This window comes from Heteronotia binoei, chromosome 7 (assembly GCF_032191835.1).
Source record: "Heteronotia binoei isolate CCM8104 ecotype False Entrance Well chromosome 7, APGP_CSIRO_Hbin_v1, whole genome shotgun sequence".
In the NCBI taxonomy this organism is placed as follows: domain Eukaryota; kingdom Metazoa; phylum Chordata; class Lepidosauria; order Squamata; family Gekkonidae; genus Heteronotia; species Heteronotia binoei.
Genome location: NC_083229.1, coordinates 71,382,268 through 71,394,540, shown reverse-complemented (window position 1 = coordinate 71,394,540; position 12,273 = coordinate 71,382,268). Strand labels below are relative to the sequence as shown.

Below are 12,273 nucleotides of genomic sequence, written 5' to 3'. Positions count from 1 at the left end.
CAGGGGAGCTGCTTGCCTCCTTTCCCGCCTTTGGTAGTCTTTTCCCGCCTCTCCCATAGCCTCCCTGGGATCAGGGAGGAGGAAGAGGAGCCCCAGCAGCCAATCCAAAGCATGCATTTGCAAAATGCATTGCAAATGCATGCTTTGCAGGGCTGTTGTGTAGCTGATCCCCCAGCCATCAGCAACATTGTTGTTCTTTTGATCTTTTGCTTACTTGGGTATCCAAGAAAGCACTGTTGTCTGGCCAATCACAGAGCAGTGCTATTTTTTGAAACTGCTCTCTGTAGGGCCAGAGAATCTTTTTAAGGATTCTGCCTGGCTGGACTCCTCCATTGCTGCTGTGTTGGCCCTTGGCCTCAGCTGCTGCTGCTCTCTCTCAGCCTTACCAGACTTGCCTGGAGTAGAGAAGACGTCTAGGGTAAGACAGTCTTGGGGTTCTTGTTTTTATTTTGGTTGGTAAAAGGACTTTTTAAGACTCAGAGTCCCTTTACTTATCCAGATTTGGGTGGTGGGTAGCTTATTTGGGGTTAGGGGGTTCTGCTGGGGGAGGGGGCCTGGGGTGGGGGGTGGGGTTTGCCAATTTGCCCATATCTTACTTTAGTGAGAGGACTTTTAAAAGTGCAGTGTTGTTCTACTTTTCCTGATTTGGGTGGTTTGGATTTCTTGGGGTTAGGGTGAAGGGTTTTTTGCCGGGGGGGGGGGGGTTGGTAAAGTTTCTGTATTGTTAAAAGTTAATTTTTTTACTGTTTTAAAAGGATTCTGTGTTTGATTTGTTGCTGCTGTGTTGTGCTGCTGTTGTTCCTTTTCTTTTCTGGTTCTTGGGGGGGTGCTGTTTGGCCTAATTTTCATTGTTTAAAAGGCCACTTTTTTAACAGTTGAGTTTCTTGGCCTTCTCCTGTTGTCCCTTTTCCTGGTTCTGGTTTTGGGGGGGGGGGTGGAGGTGGCACCTGGGTGAGAGACCCAGAACCAGCAGGCTTGTTTTGCTTGGCCAGCTCTCCCCATGTTGTTTGGGGCAGGACTGGAGAGCTGGCATCTGTAGCTTCTGTGTTCTGTGGCAAGGAAGCTGGCACCTGGGTGAGAGACCCAGAGCCAGCATGCTTGTTGTGCTTGGCCAGCGCTTCCCGCGTTCTTTGGGGCAGGGCTGGAGAGCTGGCATCTGGGTTTGCTGCAGCCAGGTCTGCAGAGCAGACCTTGAGCAGATTGTGTTTTGTGTGGCAGGGTTCATAGAGTAGATAGATGTATATAGTGCATTTGGGTCCTATAGAGATTCTCTGGTGTGAAGTTAGGTTTGGCTTTGGGTGCCCCAGGAATTGGACCCCCTGGCCCAATCTCTTTGGGACTTGGGGGGTTTGTAGGGGAGAGTCCCCTGCAAATTTGGGGGCTCTCCCTCAAACCCCCTCCCCTCCAGGCAGCTTCAAATATACCCTATTTGCCATTGATTTCAATGGCCCATAGGGTATAATGGGGCCGTATATTTGGAAAAAGCCACGCATCTACCGTATATGCGGCTATTCCGACTACGGAATTCAGAAATATACGGGATTCCGTATTTTTTTCTCCCGTATATTTCCGAATCCGTGTACTACCGAATTTTTTTTTTTTGCACATCCCTACTTAAGAGACTTACTTGGTGATCACAGCTGGATTGGCACCAGCTAATTTTCTTCTTGCAAAATTTACTTTTTGGAGAGGATACCAATTCACTTCATCTGTGTTGATTTCCTTAGTCCATGTTCCACCTTTTTTCAGCTGTTTGAGTTCAAAATTCTAGGGAGAGATTCACGTATAAACCCATGAAGAATAAATCTCATGTTTGTCATAATATTCATCACGATATATGCCTGATGTTTCAAGCTGTATACAGAAATGGTTGACATTCATGCCATATTTTATTACAATTAAAAGCATAAAGTGATTTTCATGTTTTCACTGTTTCTTAGATTTTCAACAGAAACATACATTGTATACTGTTTCAATACAGGAATAATTATGTTGAAATAATACATAATAAACCCCACTTTAAAATTGACTTGAGTAGTATGTGACAAGATCAAGAAACACTGTTTTAACTTATAAGCTGCTTTGAGCAAGACTCTCAAGAGATAGCATGGAAATATCCTAAATAAATACAAATTATTCCCCAATAATAGTCATACAAAAGTGTGTATGTGTGCGGGGAGGTTCCTGTTGCTTCCCCCTGTTAGCTATCCTGCCCCATCAGTTCCACAGTCTCCTAAGAGGGGCAGATTTTTAGAGGCTAGTAAGCCTGAAATGGGAATGGGAAAGCCACAAAGGGATGTTCCATCAGCTCCTACTCCATTTGCAGGAGGGATGGACCCAACCCAGTCCCACTCTCTGTTGCCTCCCATAGCCCTAAAAACTCCCTCCCTTGAATATAGCCTTTCCTGCTCATCATTTTTCCTCTCCTTTCTCCATTAGGTATATAAAGCTTTTCAGCCACAAGCACAATGAAATCTAACACTGGTAAAAACAATACACAGTGAAAGATAGAAAGCAGACAAATTACTAAATAAAAAAATTTCACATCATCACATAACCATCCTGTCTTTCTTATATGATCCAATCTCTCTTAGTTTATGCAGATAAACTAGGACAAGACAACAACCTACTTTCCAATCTAAGGAAGGCTCCTTCACAAATATATCCATTGTATTAATGAGAAGGTCTGGGTATTCACGGTAGGCTTTTAAGGAATGCACCATCACACTGTAAATCAATCCAGTTTCCTTCATAGGCAACATCAAATTAATGAACTGGCGAGTCAAACGGAAGGGCATCAACTCTGGCACAGGCAAAAACTATATGAGAAAAGTTAAAATTCATTTTAAAAAAAAGCTATAAAGTATTTTTTGTTGTTCCTCAGAATAACAGCTTATCAGCCTGAATTCAAGGGAATCTGAAGAAAAATGGCTTCTACAGAATCAACACTGGTGTGTGTTATTCAATTTTCCCAATTCCACTTCTTGTCACTGCACAGCACTTACACATCTGGCTTCCTTCACTCATTCAAACGGTTCTTCAAAAGTTATTCCATTCTGTTATTAACAGTTGTTGTGGTTTAAATGCTATTCTCACCAACTCAGTTTTTATTTGCACCGATACTGTTTATTAATTTTGATTAATTTATGCAGCTATTACAAATTTTCATATATTAATGTGATTTTGACTTTTCCCATTCAACTATGCTAATAAGGTTCTGTTTCACTAACAGCAGGAATATTCCAGATGAGCACATGAATTTTAAATGCTTTACTCTGAAAGCTTGACCAGGAAAAAGAGATCCAAAAAAGAACAAGGACGAATTTGGGGATATCAATAAACAAGCACATTATTAATTCCCCATAACATTTAAACTTGTATGAAGTACTCAGCAGAAAATGTACAGGTGCAGGAAGAATACCTGTGTAGCTGAACCAAATGCATGTCCAAAGTCTATTCCCACCATGCCACCTGTCTCCATGTTGACCATGAAGTTGGACAAATGCCTATCTCCAATACCAAGAATCCAGTGGCTGATGCACATCAATGCATGAGAGCTGGTAAAATGGGATCGCAGAGACAGAAAGGCCTCTGGAGTTGTGCTCATCTTAACAAAGGCCCTCCTTAAGAGAAGAAAATGTATACATTAGAGGCTGCAGTTCAACGCTGTGTTCCATAAATACCGTTCCTAGGCAGTCAAAAATAATACATTTCAGATAAATAATTGCTTTTCCCTCTTACTTTTCCAGACATGTTCCAAAAAGTGTACGTGGCTAATACAAGAAGTAGAAAAGAAGAGATTAGAGTGGCAAAACCTGAACATAAGGGGTTCAACCTCTAAAGCCAAGGACGGGACTGGGAGCAAGAAAAGGCAGGGAATGTATGCAAAGGAGGGGGATATAAATAATGGTTTCTTCAGAGGAGCTGTGGTTCTTAGCCATATAAATACCTTCATATGCAACTGATAAGCATAGTAACCATCCTTAGTATTTCAGAGCCTTACTTACCTTAGCAGGTCTTCAGGCACAAGGTTTTCCCGTTGTCGGAAAGAAGTCACTGTCTGTATATGACTAGCTTTTCTGGAAGCAGACAAAATATTAGTAACTAGGAGCATAACAGAATTTTTAAAGCAAAAAATCAATGATCAAATACAGATAATTTTTTTTGGTCTTATTTTACATCTATCCCACATATCCCTTTGAAATACCTCTCTGTTTTCAGTCTAGCTTTCGATTTACAAATTCCTTGAGGCAGGGACATGGGTCTTGCTTATGCTGTAAAGCACCATGGCCATAAAGAATAACAGATCTTCTCTCAAGCATTTATTTAATAGTGATACATATTGTATAAGAATGCAGTTTGCAACTCTCTTCTTCCCCTAAGACTTCAAAATTTCCAGGAATTATACATTCTTGTACTGTTGATACTTGCAAGCATTACAGGTCCAGAGTCTGCATTTGATTGGGAAACGTTTTAAAGTTTCTCCATGGTTCTTCACTCCCTCCCATTTATCTTCACAAGACCCCTTTGACAAGGTCACCCCTTTTAACCCAGGCATCTCAGATCCTAGTCCAACTCTCTAACTAATACACTGCACATCCACCAATATGGGTTACTTGAACTACAAAATGCAGCACCAAGACTTTGGGGGTGTCCACACCCATGCTCCCCATCTCCAGGCTTTATTGACTATGCCAAGCAGTGCAATATTATGTTCTGTTCTTCAGATAATCTCAGTGTAAACTCAATTATTCCAGTTGAATAGAGAAGCCCACAAATGTATCTTTCCCAAGGCAAGGGGGAAAACATACCCAATTTCAAACCTTTTCGGTTTTCTTAATAATAAGTATAACCATAGTTAATTTGACATGCTTATGTATTCCCCTCCTCTTCTGATGCAGTGTGCAGAGACCAACTAAATGCAATTTGTCAAGAAGACACCTACATTTTAAATTAAAAAAAACCCTCAAACAGTTAAGATGCCCACATAGGGTTGCAAACAGGCCTGAAGAAAAATGACCTGACCCTTAACAGATGCTTATTATGTGGAAATGGACAGCTAAAACTTTTCCTGGCATGAAGATAAGTCACATCACCTGGTAAATAACCCATTAAGCCTCTATTAAAAGGACAGATTATTCTTCTCCAGGCAATTGCCAGCCCTATGTGACAAAATGGAGTTAGCTGAAGGCTCCTTTGTGAGGTGGGAGAAGGGAGCACACAGACTTCACAATTACCCAGGGTCTGTCTTCTCTGGTTAGTTTATAACAATCGAGTGGAGGATATACTTTATATCATTACAATTAAAGAAGACTTTCGTATCAAGCATCCTGAGGAATTCCTGTGACTTGGAAGAGTTGCTTTTGAACTTGACTGGCTTCTGTTTCTCAGTTCAAAAAAGGGAGGGGAGAGAAGAGAGAAGCCATCAGTGCTGAACTGCTGACACTTGAAAAAGATAGCGTCAAACAATGCCGGGACCATGGAGGTTAACAATCAGGAAATGACAGAAAAGACACTCTCCGTGTTAGAAAACAATATCAAAATATAATTGCAATACTTCCCATTCACAATATAATATTGCAATGTAAATTTCAATAACAAATTCAGTGACAAATACCATCCAAAGCACACAACTTCACTACTAACCATAAAATGATATCCAGTTCTTCCCAAACAATACAGTCCGACGATGCAACACCGGTCTGTTCTCGTTTTGGATCCTTATGATCCTTCCTCTGGGACTGTCTTATTAATTTTGAATACAGTAGTCTGATGGTGCCTTATTTCTTTACTATACACTGTTTTATTTAAATACTGGAATGACTCTCTCACACTCTCAACCATTCAAACTGGGACTCAGCCTCCACAGTTTTCTATACAGGCATTAGCTCTTTAGGCTTCTAGCAAGCCTAATGTATAGTAAAGAAATAAGGCACCATCTAGTGTATAGTAAAGAAATAAGGTACCATCAGACTACTGCATTCAAAGGTCCCAGAGGAAGAATCATAAGGATCCGAAACGAGAACGGACTGGTTTTGCATCGTCGGACTGTATTGTTTGGAAAGAACCGGATATCATCTTATGGACAATAGTGAAGTTGTGTGCTTTGGATGGTATTTGTCACTGAATTTGTTACTGAAATTTACATTGTAATACTACGTTGTGAATGGAAAGTATTGCAATTATATTTTGATATTGTTTTGTAACACGGAGAGTATCTTTTCTGTCATTTCCTACTTGAAAAAGATAGGGCAAATTGTTCTAGGTGTCAAAGCTGTGTTTCTTTTTTTTAATACTTAAAATTTTTATTTTCAAATATCACCATACATAAAGCAAAATACAATACAATAACACATAAATAATTAAATTTAAACCATTTTGGGAATTTTTTTTTTATAATAACCACAATCCACTCAGCCTAACCTAGAAGCCTTATATAAATACTCACAAGTACATATTAATGTAAGATGAAATTCAGGGGTTTTTTTTGGCATCTTACACTTCTTTGTTGAGTTGACATTAATGAAGTCAAGAAAAGCGTACCATTTCTCTACAAATTTTTCCCCTACCTTAAGATTGTCACTAAGGATAAGCTGGGAAGCTATTTTATCCTGAATTACAATGTCCCATACCTTTTGGAACCACAGGGTTATTGATGGAATTCTTGCAACTTTCCAAAATTTTGCCAATAGAATTTTTCCTGCCAAAAGCAGCAGGGAAATAAGTTCTGCTTTTAATGCAGAAATGTTTTTGTTCGGCCAAAAATTAAGAAGAATAGATTCAGGGGTGCGGAGAATGGTTTCCTTAACAATGGCTTCAATTTTATCTATTAATGTATTCCAAAATGTTTGGATTTTTTGGCAATGAATAAAGGTTCCTGCTTCACCACATCCTTTTCAGCAAAGGGAGTTAGAACTCTGCTGTACATGACTTAAAGAGAGTGGAGTTAGGTATCAACAAGAAGATAATTTGTATTGCTGTAATTTGAAATTAGTAGATTTAAACCTACAGAGTGACGATGTCCAAATTGTAATCCATTGTTCATCTGATATCTGAATAGCACAATCTTTGTGCCAAGCATTCTGTTGTGATGTAGTTTGTGACCAATTTCACTGCTTTAATAAAAAATATAATTTCGAAATTACACCTCTCATATTTGTGTTTTCTTTATGTATTAATTTTTCAAATGCATTCAGTTGATTTATTGTCTGCATAACCGGGAGCACTTTATTTAGTACGTCATGTAGTTGATGATATTCATACCATGGGATATTAATTTTAAATTTAGATTCCAGTTGGCTGCGGGTATACAATTGCCCTTTTGAACTAACATCAGAAATCCTTAGAATTTTCTGCTGTCTCCAAATTCTAAAAGTTCCCGTAGGGATTCCTGGAGGAAACCAGGATTTACCTAAAAAAGCCATTACTGGTGTAGAGGGTTGAACAACAAAGGATCTGTACTTATCCCATATCTCCAAAGTGAAACGTAAAAATGGATTAGTTAATAAGACTTTTTTCCTATCTGTCCCAGTGTTCCATAAGAATTCATTAAGATAGATAGGAAGAATGCTCGCTAATTCAATTTGAATCCAAGGTAGCTGGCAATCCTTTCTGGCATATAACAAAACATTACAAAGTTGGACCGCCACATAATAGTTGTCTAAAATAGGTGCACCCAACCCGCCCCTTGCTATTGGCTTGGAAAGTACATGAAATGAGATTCTTGGCTTTTTATTATGCCATAAAAATAATGACAAACATTTTTGCCAAGCCTTCATATCATTACGCAGGATAGCTATAGGAAGGTTTTGAAATAAAATACAACAAAAGTTTTTAGCAAATCAATTTTTTCCAAAAGATTGAGCTGAAGTTTAGACCATATGGTTAGATTGGTTTTTGTTGTCATAAAAAGTTGTTTATAATTTGATTCAAATAACTTTGATAGTGTTAAAGGGATGTGAACACCCAAGTGTCGCCATGTTTTAGTGACCCATTTGAAAGGAAAGGAGTATGAGATTTGTTGGTAGACATCTGGAGGAACAGTTATCAGAAAAATTTCAAATTTGGACATGTTTATTGTAAATCCTGAGTATTTGCTAAATGTTGTTATACAATTCATTAGTTTGGCTAGAGATTGTAGGGGATTACTTAAATAAAAACCAGTGTCGTCCGCAAAGAGGCAGATCTTATGAGAACTACCATGCACCATTATACCTTCAATTTCTGGGTCCGAACGTACTATATATGCTAGAGGTTCTAGTGAAAGAGCAAATAAGATTGGAGATAGGGGACATCCTTGACGTGTACCCCTTGATAAGTATATCTCACCTGACCTATAATTATTAATGTTTATTTGTGTTTTGGGGGCTTTGTAAATGGCTGCTATGGAGTTCAAGAAGTTTGGGCCAAATCCCATATAATTCAAAACAGCTTTAGGAGAATTGATTTCTAACATGTCAAACGCTTTCTCAGCGTCTAGAAAACGAATTAAAGATATTACTTGAGATATTTTACCATAATGAATTAAATTAAGGGTTCTCCTAATATTGTCAGATATTGTACGACCAGGTATAAATATTTGCTGTGGTTCTATGCCAGAAAACAGCAATTCAATCAGAATCTCCCTGGCACCAGGGAAGAAAGTTGGTGCCCAGCAGTTCAAAAAGACACGAGGAATATTTCCTGGCTTTGGGTTGGTCTAGTGATTCTGGCTGGGAAAGCCCTGTCCCTTCACAGCCACAGTAGCTGTGCTCTTCTTTAGAATCATGGCAAGTTGGAAATGTATTCCAGCCATTTCTTCCCCTTATTGCTGGAGGGGCTGACAACTGCCAGGAACATAGGATTATTATATATAATGGCTATCTAATTATTTACAGCTTTGGGAGCTTCAGATCTATGAAGACGTCATCAGAATAACAAGGCAGAATGTTATCCCAGATTCATGTCTGTGCTTATTATGACTTTTTCAAACACAAAACTTCCTACCTCTTCCTTCTCTTTCTCTTCCCAAGTGCATGGTTATAGTATTATCAGGTGCCATCGGATAAATTGTAAATATCTGGAAATGGTTTTATACCGTTATGTTTTAAGTTTATTATAATCGTTCATTATATGTCGTGACCTGCTCTCAGCCCCATGACAGTGGGGACAGTGGGATATAAATTGAAGAAATAGATAAACTGTTAACACAAAAATCATATAGTATCCTTCATCTCTCCTAAAAGAAACTGTCAGGAAATAAAAACAAAAACAAGCCTGTGTTGAATCCTGATATAAGATAGCATGGCATGAAGCACTGAAACAAAATTATCATTTAATGACATGTGAAAGCTATTCACAGTCTGAAACATTCATTGAAAAAAAGATCAATGTTCTTGTTCTATAAAGTTTGAGTCTAGTGGCACCTTTAAGACAACAAAGTTTTATTCTGGGTATAAGTTTTTGTGTGCATGCTTTTGTTAATAAAGATCTTATATTGTCCAACATACATCAAAAGTGATTTTTTTTGCAGATAATATTGCGAGTTAATTGGAACAGTCAAGTGTGTTAAATAATAGCTTTGCGCCTAGTGTTGTATATTGTATGATTTACATTTTTTTGCTGACTTATGGTGATCCCAAAGGGTTTTCAAGGCTGAAGTGGAACTGCCATTGCCTGCCTCTGCATAGCAACCTTGGACTTCCCTGGTAGTTTCCCACCCAATTCTAACCAGGACTCACCCGGCATAGTTTCTGAGATCTGGCAGATCAGGGCTTGGATTTATTTAGCAACCTCTTAATATTCTTGTTTATTGGTCTACATGTAAAAAATTATCTAGAAAAACTGTCTTAATGATTCATTTTTTTGTTTGGGGGTTTGCCTTTGTGCTGCATGGAAAATTCCCAGTAAGTACTCATGTAGTATATAAACATAAAATGCATATTATAAATTAATAAAATTTAATTTTAAAACTTACTTGTACATAGATCCATAGTTTGCAAGTCCTGCATTCCTGTCCCCCATCTTGGAGAGCCACTCTTTGTAATCAGCCCGAGGTCCTTTGGAGCTATGCAAAGAGGCAAAAAATGTAACAATCCTCAATCAGTTTACTACATTACCTGAAAAGAGCATGATGACATAGAGCTTTTTAGCACCAAGGTGTTACATGAAAGATTACTCTATCCAACCACTTCTTCCAGTACTTCTAGGAAAAACACAGTTTTTCAAGAGTTTCACAAAATAAGATCCTATGAATACAGAATCTAGTACTTTGCCTTAAGGAGAGGGATATTTATTTGACAGAAGTGATAATCCCAGAATAACTTGCGGCTGCTTTTGTGGCCAAGGGACTTGGAGTGAGGTAGGAGAGGGTGTTTGTACCTGACTCCCTTGTGACAGCTCACAAACATCAGTGATTATGCCGGGCTTCAAGACAGGAACCAATCAGCAGCAGGCCAGTTGGATGGGGGCAAAAACCCTCCAGGGTCGACAAGGAGGCCCAAGGCTTCACTGGATCCACTTCCAGAAGATTTAAGGAGCCACCTTTGGGGACCAGGCCACTCAGTCTGCGCAGGCTTCCCCACCCACCCACTCTCCCTCCCTTCAGTTTGTCATTGTGTCGTGGTAGGGCTTAGTGTACAGCAGAGGTGTTGAACTAATGAGGGCTGGATCTGACATTAATGTCACTTTGTTGGGCCAGGCCATGCGTGTAACACAAGGTACCCGCGATATAAACTTTATGAAGGCGATTTCAGATGTTGAATGGCAATAGCAGGCTTGATTGGATTAGGTGTGATATGCAGAGGGATAGTAGGTGTGGAGATATCAGCCTTGGTAATGAGACAGGAAACCTAGGTCTCAGTTCCATCCAGGAGGATGCAAAGAATAAATGGATGTAAGTTTGACATTAGAAACCACAACATGCAACTGCTGACCTAAGAGTAGCAGTGTTCTTATGAAGGAATTTCAAAGGGAAATTAGAAAGAGAGACTGTTAAATTGCAGTTGATAATGAAGCTCAAGCCAATGCATCCTAGTTTTCCTGTCTCATTACCAATGTCTGCTAGTATCATTTGGATTTGAAATCACACTATTCTCCAAGACATAAGGACCAATCCAAGTGTTCTGAAAGTGTTTTGAAAGAAAATAAATCCAGATAGAAAGAGAGAAATCATCCAGATGCAGACACAATACTACTACATCTTACTCCCTCATCTCTGATAGACATAGGTCCTGGCAGTGCTGCACTGAGAAAGCACTGCCTCAGTTTCTGCTGATGTGATGCTCCAGTTCATGCCACAGCTCACATACAGTCATAAGCAACAAGTCAAAGGCTAAGGGCCAAAGGCCAAAAAGCCCATGAGTTGTACAATGCTGGGCTGCATTAAGTCAGCACAAAGTACTAAAGAAACCACAGCAACCCTTAAATAGTCATTTGGAAAACAAGCTATTCTGCTGTTAGCACATGTTCATTTTTGCTATTTATAGTTTTAAAAAAAGAAAGAAAAGAAAACAACCATTTAATGATGAAGGAAGGGACTAGCAACAACAATAGCAATAACCAGTGGTGTTTCAAAATAGACATACTTGGATCAGGGAGCATTTATGTAATCACACATTCTCTATAATGTGATTACTGTTATTGTTACTAGCATCTATAAATATCACAGTACATAAGAGTTAAAATAAAAAGTAGAACATATTTAATATCCTTCTGTGTGAACTCAAAAGCAGAAGGCACTACTAATAAACGTTCAACTGAATTATTTTTTTCCTAAATATTATAGAGCTGCTGATGCTGGGCTATGAGGTCAAATCAAACAGTGAAGTAAATGAATCAGTGACGCACACAAAAGCCTACATACTTTGTTGGTCTTAAAGGCACTACTGGACTCCAACTTCAGACCAACCTTGCTGCCTACCTGGATCTATCTACAGTGAAGTAAAGTGTCAAATTATTATATTGTATGTTTGATACAGAGAAGAACTCAGGTCTGATAAACAGGAACAGGCCCTGAGATGCAAACATGACCAACTTCCTTAAGTCCAGCATTCGCACAAGGGTATGGTTGTACAATGTCTGTTAATAAAATCAGGGCCACTTTCAGCCTCACCATATTAACTAACGAGTGCACAAAATCCTCTCAGAAAATGGCTCAGAGTTGGTTTGCATAGTGTGATAGCTTCAGAGAGACTCTCCTTGCCTCTAATCAGGAAATTACTGTCCACTTCAACTGATAAGTTTACAATGCTGAGCATGCAACTGCTCTCCATTCTGACTGAAGTTCACCTCCTG

General features: G+C 39.0%; 1 protein-coding gene across 1 annotated transcript in view; it reads right to left on the bottom strand.

Annotated features, from left to right (window-relative positions):
* PRKDC (protein kinase, DNA-activated, catalytic subunit) overlaps window positions 1–12,273 on the bottom strand; it is a 134,327-nt gene that overhangs the window by 2,576 nt on the left and 119,478 nt on the right. Inside the window, exons 81-85 of the mRNA XM_060243827.1 lie at window positions 9,956–10,045; window positions 4,008–4,079; window positions 3,422–3,623; window positions 2,631–2,819; window positions 1,628–1,767 (exon numbers count right to left, since the gene is read on the bottom strand). Of these exons, the coding sequence (XP_060099810.1) occupies window positions 1,628–1,767; window positions 2,631–2,819; window positions 3,422–3,623; window positions 4,008–4,079; window positions 9,956–10,045 (693 nt within the window). The remainder of the gene's footprint in view (window positions 1–1,627; window positions 1,768–2,630; window positions 2,820–3,421; window positions 3,624–4,007; window positions 4,080–9,955; window positions 10,046–12,273) is intronic.